At 38.8% G+C, this 27,071-nt stretch overlaps 2 protein-coding genes across 3 annotated transcripts; one reads left to right on the forward strand and one right to left on the reverse strand.

Annotated features, from left to right (window-relative positions):
* The first annotated feature begins 355 nt into the window (after window positions 1-355).
* Window positions 356-4,805, forward strand: npm3 (nucleophosmin/nucleoplasmin, 3). The gene is made up of 5 exons (XM_030155605.1): window positions 356-514; window positions 688-776; window positions 958-1,077; window positions 2,581-2,674; window positions 4,252-4,805. The coding sequence occupies exons 1-5, from the start codon at window positions 442-444 to the stop codon at window positions 4,359-4,361; spliced, it is 486 nt and encodes a 161-aa protein (XP_030011465.1). The 5' UTR covers window positions 356-441; the 3' UTR covers window positions 4,362-4,805.
* A 12,416-nt stretch (window positions 4,806-17,221) lies between these two features.
* LOC115434674 (E3 ubiquitin-protein ligase TRIM8-like) lies at window positions 17,222-26,964 on the reverse strand. Of its 2 annotated transcripts, none has more exons than XM_030156748.1 (7): window positions 26,648-26,964; window positions 25,429-26,036; window positions 20,517-20,612; window positions 19,517-19,750; window positions 19,343-19,374; window positions 18,626-18,741; window positions 17,222-18,510 (listed from the first exon to the last, which is right to left on the reverse strand). In XM_030156748.1, exons 2-7 carry the CDS (start codon window positions 25,996-25,998, stop codon window positions 17,852-17,854), a joined length of 1,707 nt encoding a protein of 568 aa, XP_030012608.1. In that variant the 5' UTR covers window positions 25,999-26,036; window positions 26,648-26,964; the 3' UTR covers window positions 17,222-17,851. The 2 variants fall into 2 exon arrangements, with proteins under 2 accessions (XP_030012608.1, XP_030012607.1); XM_030156747.1 differs by having other exon boundaries at window positions 25,429-26,019; window positions 26,648-26,963.
* Window positions 26,965-27,071: the final 107 nt, after the last annotated feature.

Here is a 27,071-nt window from a genome sequence, read left to right on the forward strand (position 1 = left end):
TGTGTACCAGATGGTTTATTAATTCAGTATGTGGGTTAAATAAGGAAAAAATTAATATGTTCATAATGGTATTGAATAGACTGAGCTTTCACTACATGACTTCCATCAGCAGGTGGTGTTGTCATGGTGATAGCAGGACAGTTGGAAGTAGTTTCTAGTTGCTTATGAAATGCATAATTTGCGGCTGTTTACGCACATTACATGGTGAATTTTACAAAGTTAAAAAAGCAATACATTTACTATATAAGGCCTAAAACGTTAGATTAGCAGACGTGATGTTTGTGTAAACTACGATACGGTATAAAAAAAAAAAAAAAAATCATGGTCGCCGGGTGATGACGTAAGCGTACGTACTTACCTGGCGACGAACCTCTTATGTTTCGTGGTGGGCTTATTTAGCTACAATTTCTACAGCCCAGCCGTAATTTGTTCCCTGACAAGATGTCTTTCCAAGAAGAGGAGTCCTCGGATGTCGCACTACCTGGTCAATCAAAGTTGGAGAGCTTCTTGTTCAGTAAGAGACATTTTTAATGCAGTTTATCAGTGCGGCTCCATGGCGCACACGTGGGTTTGTCTGTGATGTTCCCACTGTGAAACAGAATAATGGGTGTTTCTAGTGTCAGCTTGCGAATCCGTGCATCTTAAATCAAAAGGCAGAACTGATCGTGCTATGTGTGTTTCTCCCAGGTTGCGAGCTGTCCTCTAAAGTACCTTTCTACACTTTTCAAGGGGATGAAGAAGAGGAGGATCTGGAGCATTTCCTTGAACTCAGAACAGTATGTACAGTATCTGCAGAAACACTCTTTGAAAATACACAAGTCTTGCTTACAGGCAAACATGGCATTAAAGTATCAAGGGCTGTAAAATTCATATGCTAATGGAGTGACAACATAAACCACCAAGCTTTTCATTTACATCTGGTAGCAAACAGTGTGTGAATTCATTGAATATCTGCAGGTGTGTCTCGGAGAAGGTGCTAAGGAGGAGAGCAATGTGGTGGAGGTCACGGCCATGAACCACCAAGGAAAGACCATCTCAGTACCCATTGCCAACCTTCACATCAGCTGTCTGCCCATGGTACGTCAGGTTTTAAGCCTGTCAGCCAGTATCACAAATGTGCCTAAATGAGCCTCACAATCCACCCAATATACCATCCATTCCCAGACTCTGCAATAATGCATTTATTTTGTCTAATTTTCCTGTTTTCAGTTCATAAAGAAGCTCTGATTCATCAAACATATTTTTCTTCAGTGTGGAAATGGCAGTAAAATAGTCAGAAACATTAACTTGTGTAGAGATCCACTGAAGCCACAGTGGTTTTGTTTTTCTGTGTATTTTAGGGTCAAAACAGGGTGGAAAAACAGAAAAAGACAAAGTGAGGAATTGAAGTTTAACAGGTTTTTACTAAATAAGGCACTCAGAATGTACATCAATAAGAGATTTAGGATGTTTAACATGAACTGTGAAATGAAACACACTGAACAACAAGAATTTGAATTTTGGTCCAGTAGTTTTTGTTTTGGGGCTCTTTGTTTCTAAATCAGTCCAGCTGTTTTTTGGCGTGTGGTTGAACTCCAAAAAGCAGCTACACGGTCACAACTCTGAAAAACAAACAGAGTAAACTAGAAGCACTCGGAGAGCACAGACCTCCGCCAAGGCAGCTCAGTGCCCTGGATTTGGATGAAAATTTCAGGAAATGTTGATACTGGCACAAGGAACAAATGATTAAATTTTGGTGGTGATCGGGGGTGGGGGCGGCAGAGTGCAGACCTCCGCCAAGGCAGATCAGTGGGCCCCCATGGCCCAACCAATCACCACCAAAATTTAATCATTTGTTTCTTGTGCCAGTATCAACATTTCCTGAAATTTTCATCCAAATCCGTCCATAACTTTTTGAGTTATCTTGCACACAAATAGACAAACCAATGCCGACAAAAACATAACCTCCTTGGCGGAGGTAAAAATAAAGGAAAATTAACAGAACATTGCAAATAACAGTAAAACAAAAAACAAGGAAAATGGTGTAGAAAAAGCCCAAACTGTCTATTTTTATATTGAGTCGCCCTCACTCACTGCTCTGTATTTTACCCCCACCGACCATTCCAGGCAGGGAGTTCACTGAGTATGCTCAGATGTCTATGGAGAGAATAGGTCTATTCTCTCAGGACATTCTGAAGTTTTTCCTATTGAGCAAACGGTTGAAATTTTATGAATATTTAAAATAAATCATATTTTCAGAATGCTCGCCACAGACACATCAGGGGTTAAAGGGTTAATTTAAAAAAATCCCCCTAAAAAGGTAGGATTTGGGAAAAGACAGACACAACTTCAGAAAGATCCACAAAGGAAAGATTCCTCTACCAGGACACCGCAATAGGTGTCATATGTGAAGAAACATACACTTACATTAGATACAACAATGTATACACCTATGACATCAGTGGTTACACAGAACATAATAAAAGAGATGAGCAGCAATGTAGGTGCTGTAGGAGTCAGACACATGAAACTTTTAAGATATATTTATATATAATATACATTAGTCAAGAATGCATTTTCACTTCTCCATCCTTTTCTCAGGTGAGTTTGGGAGAGTTTGAGCTGAAAGCCCCAGTGACCATCCGGCTGAAGGCAGGCACGGGTCCAGTGACTGTCAGTGGGCTTCATCTCATTGGTAACAATACTTCTACTTTTAAACTTCATACTGTTGTATTTTTATGTACCCTTTATTTAGCCAGGAAGGCTGCAGCACAGTTAACACACTTAGTAGGGTTGAGAGAGGGCTACAACCAAACACACACATCATAGAGATTATGTAACAATAAAGAAATTACAACATAATGAAATAGATGTCAGAAAATGTCCAATATACAGCTGAATCAGGCATAAAATCTACAGCAAAAAGTTTTGACATCACTTTGAAGATGTAAAAAGACCAGCTCCTGAAGTTTTAGGTCATTATTTCAGGTTGTTCCAAGCAGAACGGGCAGTGGATATAAATTTGTTCTTTCCCAGTTCATTGTGAACCTTTAAATCTCAGGACTGCAGACTGTAACTACCTGTAATTTCCTGACTGATGTAGTTTTAAAGATATAATGGAGATAGAAATATGATACTCATAAATAAGACATTGCCAATGGTAGTCTATGGGTGGACACAGTGACATAAGCCAAGTTATTAAAGCAAATTATTCAAGTTTTTACTTTATGAAAATACTGTGAATGACTCTTCATTCATTGTTTACCAGTTTTATTCTCATCTATTTTTATAGTTGACCTATAATATATGTTGACACCCACACAAGAGCTGCTGTTGCTTTTTTTTTTTCACTGTTTTTATACATATGGTGTATAGTTTTAGTAAAACTATTTTTGAGTCATGCAGAAAGACAAAAACGATGACTAAAACCATGAATCATGCTTACCACAAAAATTATATATTTTTTTGTCTTAATATCCAGTCTTAATTTAACCTATTTCTCAGTATGATAAGTGGGTAGTAGATCAACAGAAAAAATGCTTTAAAGAATGTTTTTTCCCCCTCATTGATCTGATTAATTATGATAATGACACATACAGCGAACTTGATACTAAACAGCTGCCCCCCCCCCCCAAAAAAAAAATACATAAATAAATAAATAACTGGCACAAAATTATTTTTTAGAAGGTCTTTTCGCCATCTATACAACCACATAGATAAATGACTAATAATTCTACTTTACATACAGGTCCTTTACAAGCAAAAATGCTAAAATGTCACCCTTTCACAACTTCTTAGGCGTGTCTCTGCTTGTCAACTGTTTACTGATTGGTGGCAAGTTAGAAATCTCAAGATTAATATTGAAATGTGTTTTTAAGTTACATTTTAGATGCCCTTTCTTCATCTATGAAAGGTAATGGTTTGCCGCCCCATACTACTTTTCAGATGGGGAAAAATGTACTAACGTGGAAACTAATGTAAACACATTCTATCCAATGTGTAAGTGATTTTGTGGGATAAAATGTTCGACCTTGAACAGAAATTTTACAAGAAGATAAGACTTGTTTAAATTGTCCCTGTATCCACACTGCAGGGAAACCTCTTGCTGAGGATCACACGCATTTCTTTCTTTGCTCTTCTGTATTTTTCTTATGTGTGAGGTGTCCAGGGAGAGCAGATTAAATCATGACCTTTTTGGCTTTATAAGTAAAATACCAGTGTTTATTCTAAAGCAGGGATTTAACATTTTCACCATCTTCTGTCCTCTTGCAGCCTCACAGATGGAAGAGTCAGATCTTTCAGATGAGGATGAAGACGAGGAGGAAGATGAGGAGGAAGAAATCAGCCCCATTAAACCAGCAAAGAAGAAACAGCAGCTGTAGGCCGAGAGGTCACCAACTTCTGGAAGAACATGTTTTAAGCTATATCAATCGTTTTGTACCGGGAAAAAACACATTTTACAAAGCTCTTACTTCTTCCACACCACCAGTTGAATGGTCAGTGTGGTGGCAGCTGAACCTGCAGATGGGGGAAGAATTTCACCTCTTACAGCAAGCATTCGGTCTTGACAATGTGTTAACTGGGAGAAGACATTCGATTAAAGAACTGTTTTTGCTGTTAAATTCTCCCCAGTGTTTTATACTGTATATACAGGCACCACCAACATGAATTTATTACACTGATGGTGGAAAACTGCCTTTTACCATCAGGGGTTTTTGGTATTGTTTAACAATACTCTTCTTGTAATAGTACGAAACATTTTGTCTATTTGTGTCCAGGGGTTAAAAAAAAAAAAAAAAGAATGGTTTGGATGATTTGCACACTTACAGGTTATTAAATATACTTTGTTTGTAAGAGTATCTGCATTTCCAGTGATTGTAATACAGAAATACTCTCATGACATTGACATGTCGATCATAAATGTGAACACTTGTTTTGTACATTTGCTTAATGATTTAAGAATTTATGATTTCTTGTTTTATCCCCATAATGAATTCCTACTAACAAACCATAATATATCCAGTTTATGTTTGTGTTAGAGCTGCCTTTGTAGCAAACATCACCAGCAGTTTGTGATGCAGTTTAATGTTACAAAACGGACTTCACTGGACAGAAGACTCAAATGAACATTAAAAATTGAAAAACTGAATGATTAGCCTGGCACTAGACAGGTGAATAAATACAGAAATCATCCAACAATGGCAGATGGCAGATGTGGTCTTATCAGGTTACAGTATGAATCATGTGCATACACGCGACTGAGTCAACAACCTCGTGTCTAAATATGATGTTTGTCCAGCAGATGTAAATTTCTAAGCTCTGACTCCAGATGCAGCTATGGAACGAGAAACATAATGCAGGACAAACCTTCATTCCTTACAGTGATCATGTAACCAGCAGAATTAAACTTTTTTTTTTTTTTTTTTTACAGTTCTGTTATCTATTATGTTGTTAACTACCAATAAATTACACTCCACTAATGAGTTTTACTTTTTATCTGTTTACTGAGTGAGAGCTGCTGCATCGAGATAAGACAGAAGAGGTGATGTCGATCCAAAACAGTCAACTGTAGAAAGTGCATGACATTAAAACTGAAAATTTGCCGCTGAGTGGTGACATTAAAATCCTTTCTCTTATTTACACATACATGGTGCACCTGTATGAATTAATTCTGCTACAGTCTGTTGATAATGAGAGAATGTCAAACAAGTGACACCGCTGAGCACCAGATGTTCATGAGAGGATAATATAAGTATGACTTTTGTTTTAACAACTTCATCATGTCAGGTGCTGCCATGGTAACCAAAGAAATGTCCATACATGAGATGCCCTTGATGGCAGCCTTCTGTTAATAACAAGCGGAGACTGAGAAAAGAGGGAATGTTTTACTCAGAGAACACTTAAATAACTAATTTCTCTTTAATAATGCACTGTTAGGAGAGTAATGCCTTAGAGAATCTTATCAAAAGATCACACATCCACAGTTCGTTCATTTCATTGTTTGCATAATCCACCAGAAGAAATTATTTGTAACATTTCACATTTACATTTTAGAAGTGAATAAGTAATGTGCAATGGATTTCAGTTCACTTGTGAAAAATATGAGTTATTTTTTTCCTCACTATTCAAGAATGAAAATTTTAAAAAGTCAGCAGTGTTCCATAGAATGTACAGTGTTGGAAGATGAAATACTTTTGACAGCATTATCATGTGCATCAAATCCAACTTTTGCTTTTGTGATTTTGCTCTTACTGTCCGACTAGGTGCTTTAGAGACACTGGCCTGGAATGTATTAAACTGCTACTCAGCAAAACATACATGAAATACAGATAGGATTTCTGCAAACAGTGGAAACTAAAGTGAATGTGTTGCAACTTGTGCTGACATCATGTTACATGTTTCATGATACCATCTGATGGCCACCACAGAATCCAGTCTTACCCACATTGAGATTCACTCTGCAGTACCATCCTCCCATCATTAGTACAAGATCTCGATGCAAAATTAATGCATCTATGGACAGAAATAAATGTTGTGATGTTGCATAAGCTTATTAATATAATGCTGCAGCAAGTGCATGAAATAATCAAAGCCAAAGGCAGCCCAACAAAATATTTGTGGTTTGTTTTTTGCCCAGGCTGTGCATATATTAACACTGACATGCTCTTTTTTGGTTTTTGGTAGATCTTTCATACATGAGCAATATGCATTTGTAATATAAGTGTGATTTTTGTTTTTATTTTTAATGCCTCATTAACCAATAAATTTAATTTATTTTAGAAAAATTTTAGTCACCACAATAGTGCTAGAACATGAGAAATAAACATTAAAATGTGAAATAGAGATACACCATGCCATCATTGCTTTGATGTACAAACAAGTTTTTTCTTTTTAACAATTTATTTTAAATTATTTTACAATTTTAACAATTTTCAAGCTATGATGTGACGAATATGTAACTCTGGATCTTTAAGATATCATCTACCTCTGAAAATGTCATATTTATATCATGAATAGTTTAATACAAATGACTTCTTGAACTTAGCATCTTTATCTGTACCAGGTTTTACTGTGAAATCAGGATCATTCCATGTTTTCAGAGCCCCAGCATTTCAAAACCTAATAAAGAAATACGGCTGAAATTCAACATGGTGTTCACCAGAACTAATAACATTATGTCAGGAGGCCTCCAGTGAATTCACATCATGGTCTGGAGTTTCATAGTGCTGCTGGTGCTGGTGAATTCAGTGTCAGTATGAATTGCTCTTTGTACTTCCACATTTTGAACCACAAAACGGTCCTCCCTCTCAATGACAGAGTCACTGCTAAGAGACTGGGATTCAGCAAAGCATCTGGTTTTTACAACCCCCAAATGAAATGCAGTATGGCTGCATCAAGATCAGTGAAGAAGAGACAGAAAATATTTCAACACCATGTCACTATAGCAATAAGTCTTCACAGTAGTAATAACAGTTCTAATTTCCAAAGCTCTGCCCTAGAGTATGTGATAACTAACCCTTTATTGGGCAAGTGACTATTTTTTTTGTTAAGTTTCGCACACATTACAAGACAGTGACAGCAAAAGTTCCAGTGAGGACAATGAGGCAACAATCTCATGTCAAATGTGGTCTACAGGGTCTGTAAGGTCCACCTCTGCATGAACAGTGAGTGTACCTGCTTTGTTAGGTACCATGAAGTTATGGTACTTCCACAAGGTATATATGAAAAATACATAATGCTGATGCCCCAGTGCTCTTCTGTTCCTGCTGTTGTGCATTTTTATAATGAGAACTTTATTTGAAACTGCTCTTGGGCTGTTGCACTGATGTTACAAGGGTCTGTAGCAGAGTCCATAATGATGATGTGTTTTTGTACTGTGTGATAAGTGTTATGAGTCCATGGCACTTTAATTTCCCCATTTGGGGCTTAATAAAGCGATCTATCTATCTATCTATCTATCTATCTATCTATCTATCTATCTATCTATCTATCTATCTATCTATCTATCTATCTATCTATCTATCTATCTATCTATCTATCTATCTATCTATCTATCTATCTATCTATCTATCTATCTAATGTAAGTAATGATGTTCAGAGCGATAATGTGAATGTTGACAGGTGTCTGTATCAACGCTTATGATGTTGTAATGTCCTAAAAGTGATGTTCTAATGTTGTAAAATACATGTTCTTTTCACCTTACATGTGTTTTTCTTGTATTTTTATACATACTTTGTAGATTTTTTTATTTTTTTTTGCCACTTATGGGCAAGGAACCAAATATGGTAACTTTAGTGACCTTGATTTTCTACATGACAATACATTTTTGGGGGAAAAATTTAACAAAAGTAATAAAGTCTTTTTATCTCCTCCAATAACACACTATGGTTGAAAAATTGAATTTCACAGTATTTCTATAAATGCCCTATAAAGGGTTCTACAGGCAGAACAAATGTTGAATCCTAGCTTTTAAGCTATCCAGAAGCTCAGTGGGACTTTCCAGATAAAGTATTACTAAAACTTTTAATGTGCTCACACTGAGCAGTGGGACTCCCTGTTGCCTCATCGTGCAGATGTTGACACAGTGAGATGTTACCACTGCTGTGAGTGGCACCCACTGGGCTATGAGAGAAGGGTGGTAAAAACACAAAGAATGAAGTCCAAAGATGACATTACTTCTCCTCTTCACAATTTTGACTGTCCAGGTCTTTCACTAGAGTGTAAAAATGCTCAGAAGTTCACATGGCTGACAGCAAATCAGTTGTAATGAGTTAATGTCACCTTGACTGAGAGCAGGTGCTGCTGCTTCTTATTTTCTGACTCATAAACCACATCCTACTGGTGTATGCTGAGTGGGAGGTTTGTGAACCTTCACACTGGGCGTTAAGAGTTTTATGGTCCAACGTCTGTGTTCTGTGTTACCTCACTGTGGAGGTTAAAATTACAGCTGGGGCCAACACACTGTTTTTAACTCTGATGTATAGTTAAGACACTCCATTCTGTTGGTTGATACATAGAAGCACAATACTAGCTATGTCACCGGAAATCCTGTCCAAAAGAAAGACAAATGTACTTTATTATCTGTTGTGACAGAAAATCATCTTCAACGTGACCCATTCACAATATATTAACCCTTTGATGCATGAATTATGAGAACCTTAGTCAAGATTTTTTTCAAGAGTGTTTTTATTCCTCTTTTGGCATGGAAAAGCCAGGGTGATTGAATTTTTTTATGAACCTATTTTTTATGGAGTTACAAAAATGTCCACTCAGCTGGGCATCATGCATTTAATTTTTGAAGTAAAGAAACATGTATTTAAAACGCAATAACAGAAAGTGATATACTGTGTGAAAACTATGAAATTAAAACATTTTTAATGCAGCAAATCTGATGTTTTCTCACATTTTAACTTACTCTAATACCAGTTATTATTCACTTCATGGAGATAATATTTTTTTAAAAATAAATAAAATTTTTGCTTAAGAAAACTGTTAATTACAGTTTAAAAACATCTAGCAATTGATTTACACTCAAACATGTTACTGCAGATAAGGTTCAGCAAGAGCAGCAAAGTTACAGTAACTGTGTGAACTGCAGTGTATGAGATGGTGCAAAAGTGTCCACTGTGTTGGCTGATATGAAAATAAAACAACAAAAACCATGAATATACAATAGAGCAGCTGTAGAATAGCTGTCCATGGAGTGATCGCTATGCATGACAGGGTTAAAAACAATATATAAAACACACAGCAAGACAACACAGATGACAGTATAAAGACAATAAAAGATTTATTCATGAATAAAACTATAAATGAGCATAAAATCTGCATTTGACTCATTTAATTAATGAATGACTGAGTAGGTGATGAAATATAACAAAATACAAATGGAAAAATTATTGTTTGTTTTGATTATTTATGGCAATGGGAACAAAAGAAGCTGGTTAGAGGGACTTTATAGCTTTGGCCTGATGGTAGAAACTGAAAGCAGTTGAACAGAGGATGGAACTGATCTGTGGTGATCGGCTGAGCTTTCCCTCTGACTGCTGTGTTCTGGAGTTCTGGGTTTGTGTGTGTTTTTATCTCACGTTAGTCAAAGCTATTACATGTCGGAGAGAAGACATTGTCTGTTAGTGATTTTCCTCCTTCAGCTCTTCTTCACATCTGTAGATTTATGTTCTTGTTTGATTCCTTTTTCTTTTCTCTCTTTCTCATCTGTTCTTTCATCTGTAAAATCTGTTTTTCATTCTGAGACAGAAAGCGAGAATTATAGGTATGAGTTATGCAGATCGGTGGTATGACCTCTATGTGCCTGTTTTGTTTTTACTTTCTTCATTTTACTCTAAGGCTGTCTTTGCAAGTTATGTATTTTTATACTGTTTGTTCCTGCCATTCTCAACCAGAGCTACCTGGTAGGAGAAATCTAAATGAAAGGACCTTCCTCGCTGAATAAAAGATAAAAATTTATACATTATACTGACCATATGTGAGTCTAAATTGTAACATTTTCCTACTGGTTTTGGCACTATGTTGTGAGAATGCATCATCTGCGCATCATCTGTCTGATGCAGACAGAACAGAGAAAACTAATGATTTTTTCTGCTATGGCCCCCAAACTTCATATTATGTCATTATTTAGGTCATTTATATACCTGTATGATATTCCAGTAGTTTGCAAAAACTTTGACACAAACCGTTATTAAGTAAAACAAAATCTGATGTGATAAAATAACTATAAATAATGTCAAAAAGCAACACCTTAAACCTAAGTCTTTAAATTACTGAACTCTACTGAACTGTCCTGCTTTATTAAATTTCACATTTAGCCTTTGAATACATTTTTGGATCAGGCTTCCAAAAAAGGAAACAAACTGTGTGTCACTAGCCTACATTAAACAACACTGGGGAGTTTGTGACTGTAGCAACTCCAGAAAAGAAAGCTGACTGGGGAGTTTTGACCTGCAGTCCATCTGAACACACTGATCTGACCTGAAATGATGCAAAAACTGGGGAATGTGGACCGCATTTGCAACTGTATCCTTCCAAGCTGAAGCAATACCGAAGTTATTTTGTTCGACCCTTAAAGACCTTGAACTTTTGTTGTAGTGACTTCCAAATCTATATTTCCCTACATCTAACTTTTCTGAAGTAATTTATCACTATTTATTATTTTATCCTCTACATTTTTCAGTGGAAACCAAGTCTTTTCCTATATTTAACCCATAAAAACCCAAACAACAACTGGCAAACAAAACCGTTTTACTGTTTAATAACTTCTGATCCACTAAGCCTATTAATTCATGTAAATAATTGGTGTAAAATGCAGTGTGTCATCTTTTCATGGTCATCGGATATGACCTATTTTGTTTGTTCAGAGGCTCTGTAGTTACCGTGGAAACACTGTCATCTTCTAAAACATTGATTCACCAGTACAACCCATAGAGTTGGATCAATGACAGTGGATGGACACACTGGGGTTATGATTAGTTAATGATAGATTTTGTTGGAAAAAGTCACGTTTTCTTATTTTTTCTCCATTTCTGATATTGTGACAATCACCTTTTATCTGTGCTTTTATCAACAGCTACATGAGCAGTAAATTAAATATGGGAAAAAAAACCAATTTTCACTTGAGAATGCAAAATACTGAGCATAATATTGGAATAAATGGTGATAAATCCCTTAAGAAAGGTTAAATAGAGCAAAAAATTCATTTGGGAACTGCCACAAAAGAAGCACTGAGTTTTTATGGGTTAATTTAATGACCATAAAGATGTCCATAGAGGCTCAGGGTAAATTCAAAAGCTATCATAAAAGAACAGAGAAAGAAACTGACTTTTTCAACAAAGTACAGTACTACGCAAAAGTTATAGGCCACCTTTAGCTTTGGGTTGAAATGAGCATACATATTTATTTCTCATTCTCTTCTTCAAATACAACAAGAAAACACAGAAATGATGCGCATGACAAGAAGCAGCACAAACAGAAACATTTGACATGTATTGAATGAAACCTGGAATAAACAAAATCAGGAAATCAATGCAATAAAGCTCATATTTTCTGAACAAAACACATTAAATACTACCGGTCTGGTTTATAGAAGCTGTTTTCCCATGAAATTTTTGTTTTTACTGCTGTACATATGTCATATATATCCAGATTGGATTTTAATACAGAGACTGAGAAATGAATATATGTGCCCAATATAACTTTACTAAACCAACAAACCTAATGTTGGACTGAGAGTTTTGCACAATACTGCACATCATGAACTGAATGTAAAAACAAGTCAACTACACCGTTGCCCATACAGTTGGAATACAATATTTTTACACCTTATGAAATGACTGTGACAAAGTAATTTATTCTTGACAGATAAAGTGTAACTGGGACTCTGTGTGTAATCATTGCACTTGGTCAAAGGTGACTACTGATGTGTATAACCTCTTGAGACCCAGCAATGCATTTTTGTCCTCTGTAGGGGACAAGAGTTTCACAGATTTCCTTAAAAAAACAAACAATTATTTTATGTAGTTTGTTGTTTGCTCTGCTTTGCCTTTTTTTTTGCTTGTTTTGTTTTTCTATGGTGCTAGCTGCGTTTAATTTACACCCATGTTTACTTAAGATTTCTTTAACGACCATTCAGCACTGCACTTGTATTATATTGAGAAAACTTCAGTAAAAAGATCTTCATCAAAAAACAAACAAACAAAAAATGCCATTGCTGACATTTAATAATATCAAAAAAAAAATGTGTCTGACAAAACAGTTATGTTATGCTGTTTCCAACTGAGACAATTATTTAATGCATAAAAGCCAAATCTTTTACTTTCCTGGATCTTAGTAAATAGGGATAAAAAGAGGAATGTATCTGAAAACAGCATTGTTCCAACTTTATGGGTAACTCTGTATATTGCTTTTCTACTGAATCAAAGTTGCAGAAGAAGACAGTATTTCCATGTTCCCTGCGGAGCCTCTGAACATCCAAATAAGACACTTCTGATGCTGCGGAGAAACTGCATTTTACCCAAATTATTAAATGTATTGATAGCATTAGCAGTTCGGAAATTATTAAACACTTTTAGATCAGTAAATGCTGTTGTTGTTTAGGTCTTTGAGGGATAATACCTGGCTGGACTAACTTCCTGTGGATGATGTCACATACTGCATCGATTTTGAGTGAATGCACATACTTTAATTTACTTTCCATCACTGAAACACAGGTGTCACTTCAACCCTGGTGTTACTATGGTAACAGCTGAAGCACGCCACTTTGCATTCTCACTGCAAAACACATACAGCTGTTCTTCACTTAAGACCCTGAACTGCCCTTTAATTCTTCTATATGTGTGCCACGCTCATATTCATGAAGGTAAACTCAGTGGTGCATATCTCCTGCACACACAACTCGTTTTAACATATACATTGTTGTTGCTGCTTCCCTTTGGCTGAAATTCAGCAGAAGGCTGGTTTATGTTACACCGATTTCCACGAGCAAAAATAGACCTGGGGATCAATAAACATTGGCCACGGATCTTTGTGTTTGATGTTTGTGTACTCTGTCTATGTGTGTGTGTGTGTGTGTGTGTGTGTGTGTGTTAGAGTTTTGGCACAGATTTCAAAGGTCTTATCAGATGAAGGTTAACATTCTGCACAGTGGATGAATAGCTGCTCAGTATTCATATACTGCACATGTCCTGTGAGTGTTAGTGAAAGAAACATGTGTGGTTGTGTGTCATTCGCACTAATAGGCTCAATCTATATTCCACATACTCTTCATGATGCAGCCCTATCAATCATTTTTCCTTATACAAGCTGTATATATGTATTATGATTATGCCAGTAACATTCAAGATACACAGGAAAACTCCTCTCTGAAAATATTTACTTGTGATAAATCACTGATGCTCGGTACGTTCCAGGAGTTGTTCTGTTCTTGTCAGTAAGCAAATGTGTTTAATGATTCATTTGCTTCTGCTTCTTCAAACATTTAACTTCACTGTTTTTAGTTACCACTTAAACACCTATGAACTGTGGCTTTGTTCATATGTTCCATGTTAGAGTATCAGTGGTTGAGTGACACATAGTCCTCTTATTGATTTCAGTCTTTCTCTTTCATTCCATACCAGTTGACAACTCTTCTAAGTGTTAAGGTAAAATAAAGGTGATAGTTCAATGACTCAAATGTACTGGGAACAAATGCATCATTTGTGTGTCAGTACTGATGAACCTGTTTTTGTTTATTGTCACCACACACTATATTTGTTTATAATAACACACTTTATCATGCACATAAACTTACCTTTGCTCTGGGTGTCTGTCTACACAGTTGTTATAAGTGAATGTCTGAAATAAACTAAACCAATTAAACACTTTGTTTTTGCCTTTTTTTGGTAAGTGACACCTGTTTTTCTTATATTTGACTGTTTCCTGATCTGTGTCAGTGTGTATGTACTTAGTCAAACATTTAGTCTTTGTAGTTTTTACTGTTGTTCTGTCATACTGTTGGTTTTGTTTGTTTTAGTGTTGTTTTTTTAAAGCCTAACCAGGGACAAGGCCTGAAAATTAGCAGGTAAAGCTCTGCATTGGTTGCATACTTTTATCCCTTTAAGACCTGTATCTGCTTTTGTGAGGATTTCCAAATCATTGTTTTCTCTATATTTACCCTTTCCTATGTGATTTATCACCATTCCTTATCATATTTGTGAATATCAAATATTTTCCTATATTTAATGTACTCAATATGTAAAAGCTCAGAGTAAATTTGAATTTGAAAGGAAGTTTTTCCTCGGCACTGTCACAAGCGTTTGCTCCTGGAGGATTCTGTTGGGTTTCTGTAAATTGGCTTAGAGTCTGGTTTCGACCTGCTTGATATGTGAAGTGTCATGAGATAACTTTTGTTATGATTTGGCACTATATAAATCAAATTTGATTTATTGTTTGAATTCCATAATATAAAACAGAGAAAACTGAAGAAAAAGTAACTTTTCAATTTAACTCATCAGTTTGTTAAACTACATGAGTTTGACTGATGAATCAATGTTGGAGAAAACAATGGTGCCCAAATGAGGCACATCTGATGCCACTGGAAGGCTAAGAAACAGCATTTTTCCTATAATATTTAATATACTGATAGGATTTTAGATCAATAGATGCTTTTGGTCGCCTGTGGCTGTTTAGGTCTTTAAGGGTTAAAGGTAATAATGATTATACATTTTGTCCCTGCCAAATAAAATTAAATTAAAAATGAAGTATAATACATTTTTTTCTCTGAGGCTGTTGCAGATAGGTTCCAGTGCTTCTGCATGTGCACATCTGTTACAGCATAAACACTTCATCATATATAAATACAGTTCATAAATATAAAAGAACTGGGTAAGAAAATATGTGTGTGAGAGATAGTGCCCACTGTAACTCCAACTCCAACCGTACCTCCAGCCGCTGGGTAAAACACACAAACAACAGCTGCACAACAGCTGACAGTTCCCTGTGCATTGAAAACACACACAGACACACACTTCAGCCTCACGTCCTGCTGCAGGCACACTTACAACGCTACACCAACACACCTGCCACAACAGAGCACAGCTGTCAAGTGCATCACCCTTTACCCTATATGTAACCTCATCGAGCCCTCACACATACACACACTCAGCCTACTTCTGCACACCGATGAGGGAAATACACACTGGCTGGCTGATTGTGCGTTGACACCTGAGCACACATTCGCTCACACAACAGGATCCAACTCGCACCAAACCTGCCCACGAGGAAGCACAAACCAAACACACACACACGAACACACACATCAAGTCTACACGCCTTTCTTTCAGCCTAATGTTGGTGCCATTTCTGAGACTGAAAACTGCAATGTTGCTTTGTTGACCTTGTAATGTTGTGTTCTGAAGTAAAATAATAGCTTTAGAAATGTTTTAAACAACACAGTTCTGAATATATTTCCTAAAATAGGGTGCAATCTGCCATTTACTTCTGTTTTGATGTGTTTATTCAAATGTTGACACAGTGGACTATAAATCAAATGATTCATATGGACTAAATTAATGGTATTGGCTTCCTCACAATATATTCTGTATGTTTTATTAATAACACACAGAAGGAACAGAGCACAAGGGGAATGCTAATAGGCAGCCACACACACACACACACACACACATACATATACATACACAATAAATGTCAGATTGATGCCACACTATAACGAAACCTCAGCTCCTCCTACTCCTGTGCCTCGTACATTCAGTGCTTAAGGGGGGGTGGGTTGTTTGGGAAGCGCATTAGACATTTTTAGCATGAATTTCAATAAAAAAAGAGCCTGGACTAAAGAGGAAGGACACAGAAACGGGAGAGCAGGACATTTTATAAGCCATAAATAAGTGATATGCCTCACTTATTCTGTATTTCCTCCCCTCTCAGACCATTCTCTGCTCTCCTCCCTCTCCTCCCAACACTCCGCCCCCTGGCTCGTTCCCTACATCACCCCCACCCCCCCTTGAGTTTCACTGAGGGGGGGAGGGGAACGATGAAAGCGGTATGAGTGACAGATAAGTAGATGACTATACTGTCCCAGCCCTCATTAAAACTCTGTGCTTATATCATCCGCCACTCTACCCCTCCTCCTCTTCCTCCTCCTCCTCCTCCTCCGCATCGAGCCCCGGCAAATGATACCCCGGGAGAGGAAGGGAGAGGAGGGGGAGAGGGAGGTGCTGCTCATCAGTTATTCCTGTTCTCTGACCTAACTTGACAACTAGCTCCAATAATGAGACAAAGAGGGATAAGACAGAGATTTTGCCAGAGACCAGGATGTTGACAAGGAAGTAAACCGTCCAAAATTGGCAGATAATGGGTCTGTGGTGACCTGCTCTGTAACAAATCGTTGTCCAAACCTCGTCCATCTGAGATTCCTCTGAATAAAGCAAACATGTGGTCATTCAGTGTCTTTTCTTTAGACTATGAATAGACTGTGGGTGACTTTCAGGGTGGGATGCACTGAAATAACGACTTTACTTTTTTTTACAGGAAGCTCTGACATTTCAAGAGTAAGTCAGTGAGTCAAACTGTAAAACTTCTTAACCCAAGCAAATCACACATTGTGTCTCTTTGTGCTAAAAGAGCTCAAATATAATCAAACATAGTGTTAAAAATAACCAACACGTGACTCTGTTTAAAGTAAAAAACCATACGCAAGGGAGTAAAGATAGCCAAAAACAAGAAGACTAATGCTTAAAATAAAACAAGGAGTAATTTAATGTTTCTTTATTCAATATTTTCCACTGATTTTGGTTTATTTATAATCTTGTATAAAATTCTTGAAAAACCTGACAAGCATTTCTAGTCCAGTGTGTTTCTAAAGCCACATGGACTTTGGAGTGCATGGAGAGGCTCCCTGCATGCTTTCAGCCGCAAACAGGAAATAATCAAGAGCTAGGAACTTGCAAGTACAATAAGAACATGTTAACAGTCTTTAGGCACTGAAGTCTCTGGAGTCCCACGTCAGGGCTCGTGATGAAAGATACGTCTGTCTACCTCACTGCTTGAACGGATTTAAGACTACATTATTCACATTAGCATTTCCAGTCGATTTGAAATAGAAAATAAATAAAACACAGGGTTGTGTTTTTAGATTAGGCCATTGCTACTGTCACTGTGCTTCAGAAAGAAAACAGGGCAACAAAGTTAAAGATCACATTTAAAAAAAAAAAAAAAAAAAAAAAAAAAAAAAGGGGTCAAGTAAATGTCAAAATCATCATCATGGAGGCGTGTTGGAAACTAGACAACATATCTTTGAACCAGAACAGAAAGGAACAATAAAGTAATTTGGGTAAAAGGGAAGAAAATGTAGATTCTGGTTGATTATTTGGTCCCATAATGCTTGGTTGAAGACTGGCCGTACAGCCCATAAAAGTCAGGGTGCCTGGCTGACTGCGACGCCTCCATCAAACCCCTCATGGGGAAATGCTGCAGTGGCTGGCTCGCAGGTATCGGGGCATGATGGGTAAACTCCTGAGAGGTCATGGAGGGGAAGGAGTCTGATGCTGGGTACGGAGGACGGCCGCGTGCAGCAGGAGCCCTGGAGCAGCAGCAGTTATTCAGAGTGCACATCAGTACTTTTCTCCCTTCGTACATGGCTTGTTGTGAGGCACCTCCGCTGGGAAAGTGGGAGGGAGGGAAAATTGTCCCTGAGTGGTGGCTAGAGCTGGACCCTAGACCGACCATGTGATGGGCTGAACTTTCAAGCAGCCGACTGTGGCTGGGGCCGGTGTGAGGATTCTGAGAGAGGCCTTCAGAGGAATACATGGACGAAGCACGGTGGCTTTGGTCGGCCAGGAACGGCTTTTTGGTGCCGTAACGCAACAACGCAGCATCCTGGGAAGTGGCACTTTCTGTGTTACTATCTAAGAAAGCCATACTGTATTTCCTCTTCTGTACTCCTGAACTAGTCCCCATGTGGGAGCCAAGAGAACTGCTGTGAGACTGGACTATCTCAAGAATGGGTGCCTCATTGAATGGTTCTGAAAAAGAAGAACAGCAATGTGACAGGAGAAGAAGAATTAGCAAAGTTTAAATATAAATCCATGAAACTCTTCTGGTAAGTAGACAGGGCACTTCATCGCAGTTTTCTCTTACCATCCAGAATTTTACGCAGGTTCTTTTCTCTTGTTGACAGTTCAGATAGCAATTGATGACAGTTCAGCTGGCCCACTCTGAGTGGAGGAACGGCATTACTCAGATGCATGTTTGACCTACAAAACATGTGGATCATTAAAAAACAGACAGACAGACGATGCTCTTTATGATTATGCCCAAATGCTCTCTGTACTTTAATGGTTGAAGTGCACGTGTAACCAGTACATTGTTGCTCTGTCAAATATACAAATACAGTCTTCAGTGTTTATATTTAAAGGTTATATGTAAGATTTATACATGGTCATAATAACATGAAATATTTATTGGAGCCAGTTTTGTGCTAGGAGCTGTGGTTTGTTGTAGCTAACTCCATTTCTAGGCTAATGACTGTCGATGCCTGCCTACATCCATGATAACAGCCTGCACAGTGATATGTATGTGCATGACTCAGGTTGTTTTTGCTGTGAAAATCCTTATACTTGTTCCTGAGTGCCTCAGTGCCTCTCTTCTGCTACTTTGCTGCTGCAACAGTGTGTAACACAGCCTACAGTTAGTTGAGAAATTGAGTTGGTTGTTAGTCAACTCCAAGCTCCGAGACCCCAACACAAAATTCATGTAAGCGCATGGATGTGCATGTGCAAATCTAACTGAACCTTTGATAATAAAAGCACACATTACTATGCATTTGTGATATTTAACTAACAGGGAAACGCCTACCTGTCCATTAGCAGCTGGTAAGGTTTTGTGTTCTGAAATAGAAAACAAGACATAATGTTATTCAGATTGACCATCTGTCTGTACATCAGATGGCAGAACAGATTAAGATCTAATATAAGCATCACAGAGAAATATGAATGTCACGTGAGAAGTGTTAAAAGTGTAAATTTGCACCTTCATGAAGTTAATGCTTTCTGCTTTCCGGAAGAACGTCTGTACTGAGCTCAGGAGTTTTTCTGCTTCCTGGCGCCTCTCATTGAGCTGCAGAGCTTGTTGAGAGTTCTTCCTCGCATACATGGAGTAACTGCTCTCAAGCATTTGCATGGTTTCAGTCTGGTTCGCTTCGAGCATCGCTTGCATCCGCTGATACTGGGCCCTCACACGCTCCTTCAGTTGACACACTGCATCCTACGGAAAGAACACACAGGGTTGACAACAGCTTTATAAGTCAGATCAATACCATTCAATCCCATATTTGCTAAACAATCTGTACAACATATGACATCCTATATCCCTTTACCCTTGGTTCAAGTAATGAAAATCCACATAAAACCTTTTAAATGGGGAAAAAAAAATGTAGGAAGTCTCTGTATGAGCCACAAGGAGGGATCCCATTTCCAGAACAGACAGTAAAACAGTTGTTGTGTACATCAATGAACCATCAAAGAATAGAAACACATACAGATAATAAAAATGCATTCACATCCAGAGTAAAACTACACACATATTTAACACAATTAAATCTATTAATAACGGTATGTTCTGTAAAACAATGTTAGATTTTCTGTGGCTTTGTCAATGTCAGTAATGAATAATTTGATCTGTTTCTTACAATATAAGTTATTGAAAACATCCGCCAAAAAAAACAGTCCAAACAAAAGACAGGATGCTTCAATGTAAGGAAATGTATTAACTGAATTTTAAATGGTTTAATTAAATAGACATCATTCGTGTTATAAATGCATTTTCCATCCCAATGAACCAGCCTTTCAAAGCAAGAGAGGCAGAGATAAATCAGATTTTTTTCATTTTCAACAGTGAATAAAAGCAAACTGTGAGTTCATTACAGTACAAACTAGACAAAATTGAAGCAGGAACCCACACATAAGTACAAAGAAGCCATACTGGAAATTATGTGTCTGTGACAGCATGTACCGGATGTCTTTCACTGTACCTTCATCAGTGTTTTGTCTGATTCCAGCTTGGTGAGTTGCTCATCAATGTTCTGAACACGACCCTCCAGTTTGTCTTGCTGCCTCATTAGCATGGCCTGTGGAGGGATGACATATGGATTAGATAGATGAACAATGCCATAATACATTGAAATGGTAAAAAAAAAAAAAGTAAAATAAACACCCAGGCTGAAAGTTGCATGAAAGTCAGGCCTTTGCTGTGACCTTAGCGGATCTGGCTGCTATTCATGAGTCACTAAGACAACCTCCTCCACAATCCTGATTAGAAGAAGAAGGCAACAGCTGTCAGCGACAACCACATGCATTAATCCATTAGGGTGCACAATCAAACACACAACTGCACAAATCTGTATCCAGTTTCAACATCTATCAGGGATTCTGCAACTAGAGGTCGACCGATATGGGTTTTTCTAAGGCCGATACAGATTTTTACAAATTAGGCTGATATTTGCAGCCGATTTTTGAGGCTGATATTTAGGGCCGATTCTTTTTTAAGCATATTGACTGTAAAATACAGTTGAAACACTCAGATAATTAAAATTTTTATGCAGGAATATAAATGAAACTATTTTAACATTTATTGAACTTCAAGTGCTGCCCACACAGGTGCCTGATCAAATATCTTAAACATTTTTACAACTGATCAAATACCAGCTTTCAGAAAAAAATTTAAGGCTGATTGGCAATATTGAAAAATCAATATATCGGCCCGATATATCAGTCTACCTCTATCTGCAACATCCATGTGAACTTTCTCTGTGTGCTAAATCAGAGTGCAGGGAAAAAAAAGCCAAAGGCCAGTAAAAGAACAGCTAAACATAATCCTTCTCCATTTGCTGCAGGAGAGGGAAATCAATCTACAGTCAGGAGCTGACAGCAACAACTAGGAACAGGGGAGGGCAGGTACACTTTTTAATGAACTGTTTCTGCATGTGAAAGGCACTATACCCAAATAGGAGGAAACCTGCTGTCATGGCAACAAAGCTGTGTGTATGTATTTATATGTGAACGCTAATGTGTATTGTGAAGGAGCAGGAGGGAGCAAAAGCGGGGGAGTCTCCCTACCCCTCTCTGCTTTCTCATTTTGCCACATGCATCGCCCCCATTGTTTGCATTGGCCTCTGTGTCAGTGATAGATTGTCATGTCTGTGTGCATAACGCAGGGGTATGCTCTCTCCCTCTGCACAAGTGTGAGGCCGAGAGCAGGACCGGGGAGGAAAAGCTAAGTGTTGTGTAGCTCCGCTTAAACATATGCCAAGAACAGACAGAATGAAAGTAAAAAAGACATACAAAATCAGGAGTGAGGCAGAGAGAGAGAGAGAAAGTTTGATGCATAAAATATAAAAAAAGGCAGAGATAGGGAGAATAGGGACATTCCTGCGGTCTCTAGTGAGCGAGTTTCAATGTAGCTACATTGCGGTATCACAGCAACAGGCCTCTTCAGCTGCTGACAGCACTCATAGAGTCTTATGGACAACAACTGGCAGGCCACTGTGCTATACCACAATGGACTCTTCTAACCCCAAATAATAAAAGAGCCAAAATAAACAACACAAAATACTGGAAAATACAAGGTACTGCAGATAAATGTGGTCGTTTTGATGTTCTTTAAAGCCTTTTTGGGGAAAAAGAGACTGGCAGGCACATGGGAAATCAAGGAAATGTTTTCTTGTGCTTGTTTAAGAGTTCCAAGAGTCAAAATAAATTGCACGCTACCACAACCATAAATACTGCAGACTACTGGGCATTAATATTATAATTTATGACTTAATAGGACTATGTATCAACAGAAACATCTTTGGATTTACTGATAATTTACAAGCTGCTGATTAAATGTGCAGCCCTTTAAAAGTACTTGACAATGACTTTTTAACTATATCACATGTAAATATATGTCTAAATTTTATGTATTTGTTTTTATTATACACTCCTATCTATTATATTAATATCTACTGTATGCAACTCCCCACTTAATTATGTGGCATATGTACGTAGATAATTTCTATTCTATTCTATTCTATTCTATTCTATTCTATTCTATTCTATTCTATTCACATTGGAAGCAGTACCACGCAATGTACTGCCAAATAAATAACATAGCAAAGCATTTGAACTGCTCAGAGGAAGTACTGCATTTTCAATAATTTTATAACATAAAGCATTATGCAATTGTATGGCAAATATGTCTAAAATTAAAAATCATCAATGTCTCTCACATCACAATCACTGGTGCCAAGGAATATAATAAAGAAGAGGCACATGAAATGTTGATGTTTTTGAGCTGTTGAAACAGGCCCAACCTCAAAAAATATTAATTATACAGGTGCCAGGGTAACAAGCCTATTTTTAATTAGTTTTAGCAACTATCACAAATTTAATTTGGAGGATGTCACTGATTCTCAGACAACCATGAGTGAGTCGTGAATAATTGCTTTTCTAAGAAGAGGCATGCATTCATCATGTCAGTACATACACAGTACCTGGCTGGGTCTACACCTACAGTATTACTACTTAGCTATAGCTTAGCTAGCTGTCATTGATCATACTAAAAACCAGCTTAGGTGATCTTAAACCTGTGTAATAGATTGATAATGATTATAATGATAATTGATTGAATAATTGATCCCACCCTTGTGACACATCCCCACACTGCAGCTTGTTCATACAAAATGTAGTTTCAGTAAAATAGTAACTGTCAAATACTCTGATTACCCTCATGATGTCTGATTCTGCTCAGTGTTTCACATGGTGACCAGACGGTAGCCGGCTGTTTCACTGGTGTCTTTCAATTGTAAGTTACTGTACATGGAGACGGAACTGTTCCTACTCAGTGTATGTGTTCATACAAACTCATCAGTATTGGCTCATACCCTATCGACTGTGGCACAGACCAAAAACAGTGAGTCTGGGTTATTGCGACTGTAAACGGTGCATGAACTGCTTAATGTGTTCTGGCTTCACATAATGGCAGCAGCTTTTAGGGTCTGAATGTTTCTGCTCAACAACTGTGTCTTCCTCATTTTACCATGTTTCTCTCCAATTCCCTTTTTTGCCTTGTTGTGTGCTTGAAATAGCATAAGGGGACAGGAGGGAACTGTCTGGTGCGTAGAAGCAGCGTGAAAGCCTACCTTTATCAAGATTAAACCCACCAATGATCACTTTCCCCACTGTCCTATTTAGGCATCCAGACACCCGCGGGTTGCCAGGAAGCTCATGTATAAATGAGGAGCCTCAGGCTCAATGAACAGAGAGCCTCTTTCACAATCAACTGACAACTATTCCCCACTTCTGATGTCAATGGACTGCCCTCAGCATTCTGGGGAACTGACTCACTCCAGCCAAGATACATGAAACTGCAAACGGCAGAGCTTCCATGAGCGATGGTTTCCTGCTGAGGTGCCTGAGAAAACCAAGGTGAGGTTGTGTGGGAGGGCTCCTCCACTGCCTGTCCCAGGGATGACATTACTATTATATTACTCTTCCTTTTTCGTACTGAAATTACGAGCATGTGGGCTAAAGGTTACAGAAAAAGTCTCCAGTGAGAGCCAAAGATAAGTACAGATATAGGCAGGTTTTTCCCCCTCGTTGTTTATCCCAAAAGCAACGAGAGCCTGGCCAGGGGAATCTAAAATCCTTTCACTAAAATAAACCGTGGCTCTGTTAAGGAGAACAACCTCATGGTACGTAACGATGAGAAGCCCCTCTGGCCTCAGGTTACTTTAACAAATGACCCAGTATACGAGAAGCCTAACTTTTCAGCCAATACTACATTTATCAGTTATAGAGTTCACTGTGGGTCTTTCGATCTGCGTATGGACAGCGTTAATTTGAGAAGAGCCAGGAACTCTGACTCCTGGATAACTGCATTTACCCTGCAAACATACAGTTGTCAAAGTACAGAAACATGGGTGGGTGTGTGTGGAAAGCAGCTGTGGAAAGGGCTGAACAGACATCTTTTGTCCCAATAATAGCTCTGAACCCAGCAACAGTTTGCAACAAGAACTTCAACCGATTTAGCACTTTGCACTGATATACACAGTGGAAAGAAATGCGTCTGTAAAGTCGCCAACTGGAATAATACCATCAAAAAGCGTATTAACAGGACGGCAACACGGCAGATGCTAAAACAAATCTGATTCTCACTCCCACCCTTCCGCAGATAAGGAGGAACAGGGAAGAAAATGTGTATAAGGCAGTGTGGGTGGTTGTTTTTCACACCTTGTTACTTACATTAGACTACTGAAAAGCAAGTGAACTAAAATAAAAATACAGACGTGATGGAAATACATAAGTGGCCAAAGCCGTGACACACCGGCCATATGGCGCTATGAGGTTAACCCTGCCAAGAAAGATCACGACCGATGAAAAACATGTCCACTTATGGGCATTTACAGCCCTGCTTGTAATTTCAATCAGCCTCTAAAGTCTTGATTATCTGCATTTCATCGTGAAAGCAGAAACTGATTACAAACCTGTTCACAAAACTGATCAGACTGACTAACTGCATGTGGAAATGATCCCACTGCACTGAGATGATGATTTCCAGTGGATGCAGATTGCATCACAGCGCTTACCCGAGGGCACAGGGCGGCTAATGTGAAGGCGTGGCGTTGTGGAGTGGGTGGTATGATCAAGGTTAAAGAAATGTGTGACGTTCATGTGCGTGCGTGCTATCATCTACCCTAAGGGGTGGCTTTCACCTGTCCAGTCCTTTCACATCAGATAAGAAAGAGACAAAGAAGGAGAGGGGGCCTTTCTAGTGGTCACATGGTAGGAAGGATCTTTGTTGGCAAAAGTGTGTGTGTGTGTGTGATCTTTTGACAATCACCCGTTTCCCTCTGACAGATTCAATGAATGGGTGAGTGGGAAAATGTGTGGGTGTGATTTATCTACCTGCATTTGTATGCGTTGCGTATCCACATCGCAGACTGTGTGTCTTTGGTTAGTGCAGTGAGAGATGCAGCAGAATGGACACAGAGCCACCTGCTCCTCCTCACAGTGGAGCAGCCTGTACTCCTCATGACTGGGACAAGTCCAAGCGCTCAGCTCCTCGGCGTCCACTAACAGGTGTCCGGGAGCAGCACAGGGCTGCTGTAGGTGCGTCTGAATATGAGTTTGGCAGCAGGGCTCTTTGCAACGCAGACAGACTTTGCGTACAGGCAGCGGGGGGCCTCGTCTGCAGAGGACACAGTGCAGCACAGCAGGGACTTTGTCAGTGTTCAGAGCGTTAAACCGCTTCACTATGTTGGCAAGCTTGAAGTTCTTCTCCAGTGTGGGTTTCTGATCATACTCGTGGTTGCACTCGGGGCAGCGGACACCAGCGTTTTCTTTGGTCCACGCCTCAGAGATGCAACCCTTACAGAAGTTGTGTTTGCATGGCAACTGGATGGGTTCATCAAAAACATTCAAGCAAATAGGACACAAAAGCTCCTCTTCGAAGCAGTTCTTCCAACTTTCATCCATGTCTTCAGGCTGGATGGGCGACTAAAAAAAGAGCAGAACTAGAAATGAGTAAAGAGAGAAATGCTTCCTACACAGAGATTAGTTAAAAAAATAGGAAGAAAAATAGGTTTTGTTTCAGTTTAATTTACATGTTGCCCCAAAATGACACAGAAATATGTGATCTATACAACCCCCAGATGGAAAACGTAGCTGTAAATGCTGCTTATTCTAAGCATATTACTGAGATAGCAGATAGGAAATGCAGCTTTAGCAGGCGAACACGGACTGGTAAGAAGGAGGTCAGATTGTCAGTGTTTTCATTTCCAAAGCGACAACAAAGTGACAAACAGAAAAGCAAAGTGAAACTCACAACAGATTTAACTGTTTTCATACCAGAAGAAATTTCACGCGTAACGACAGTGGCGTTATTAGACTGGGATGTTTTCACTGGCAAATCCACAACAGATGAGCTGTGGCTATGAAAGCAAGTGACAAGTTGCTACAGAAAAAGCCTGTGAATGGGACTGGATCTGCTCTAATAACATGTCACCGGTTTCCACTGACACTCGGGGTTTTACGCAGACGCACGGCGGTGTACGGTCACTAAAGGATTCAAACACACACTTACACACATTAGGTCGGTTTTAGTAAATAAAAAAAACAGCCTTACCAACTATTTCTTGTCCATGTCGTCGGCAGACTCCTGTACACCTATAAAGCCGAACAGCTTCGCATCCACTCGGCGGTGAGCTCCGGTTCTGTGCGTGGATTTACCGCGGGGTGTCCGGGTTTTTACCAGAATTCCCGGCTGTAGATCTGCTCGTTCCGCTTTCCCGTCAACTCTTTGACTAATACGTTATGGTAAGTGCAGGCAGATTGCAACTCGTCGGGAGGGAGCTCAATGCTTCCACACCGACGGCCCCCCTCCGATAACGTGACCCGTCAGAGTTGATACATGGACGGGGAGGAGCCGAGAGAGAGGAGGAGGAAGGAGCGGACACAGCAAACTCTACCGGAGAGACTGCAAATGACCGCCTGGATGAAGAGCCCACATCCTCTGCACCACTGGGGCCCTGCGAGGAATGTGCTTATGC

The sequence above is a fragment of the Sphaeramia orbicularis genome, chromosome 15 (assembly GCF_902148855.1).
Source record: "Sphaeramia orbicularis chromosome 15, fSphaOr1.1, whole genome shotgun sequence".
In the NCBI taxonomy this organism is placed as follows: domain Eukaryota; kingdom Metazoa; phylum Chordata; class Actinopteri; order Kurtiformes; family Apogonidae; genus Sphaeramia; species Sphaeramia orbicularis.

Excerpts from the sequence above, each read along its gene's own strand:
- npm3 (XM_030155605.1), top strand. The coding sequence starts at position 442 with ATGTCTTTCCAAGAAGAGGAGTCCTCGGATGTCGCACTACCTGGTCAA. Across the intron at positions 515-687 it reads GTTGGAGAGCTTCTTGTTCA|GTTGCGAGCTGTCCTCTAAA; the intron begins GTAAGAGACATT and ends TGTTTCTCCCAG. Across the intron at positions 2,675-4,251 it reads CAGTGGGCTTCATCTCATTG|CCTCACAGATGGAAGAGTCA; the intron begins GTAACAATACTT and ends GTCCTCTTGCAG.
- LOC115434674 (XM_030156748.1), bottom strand. The coding sequence starts at position 25,998 with ATGGATGAAAGTTGGAAGAACTGCTTCGAAGAGGAGCTTTTGTGTCCT. Across the intron at positions 20,613-25,428 it reads CGCAACGCATACAAATGCAG|GCCATGCTAATGAGGCAGCA; the intron begins GTAGATAAATCA and ends ATCCCTCCACAG. Across the intron at positions 18,742-19,342 it reads TACCAGCTGCTAATGGACAG|GTCAAACATGCATCTGAGTA; the intron begins GTAGGCGTTTCC and ends CATGTTTTGTAG.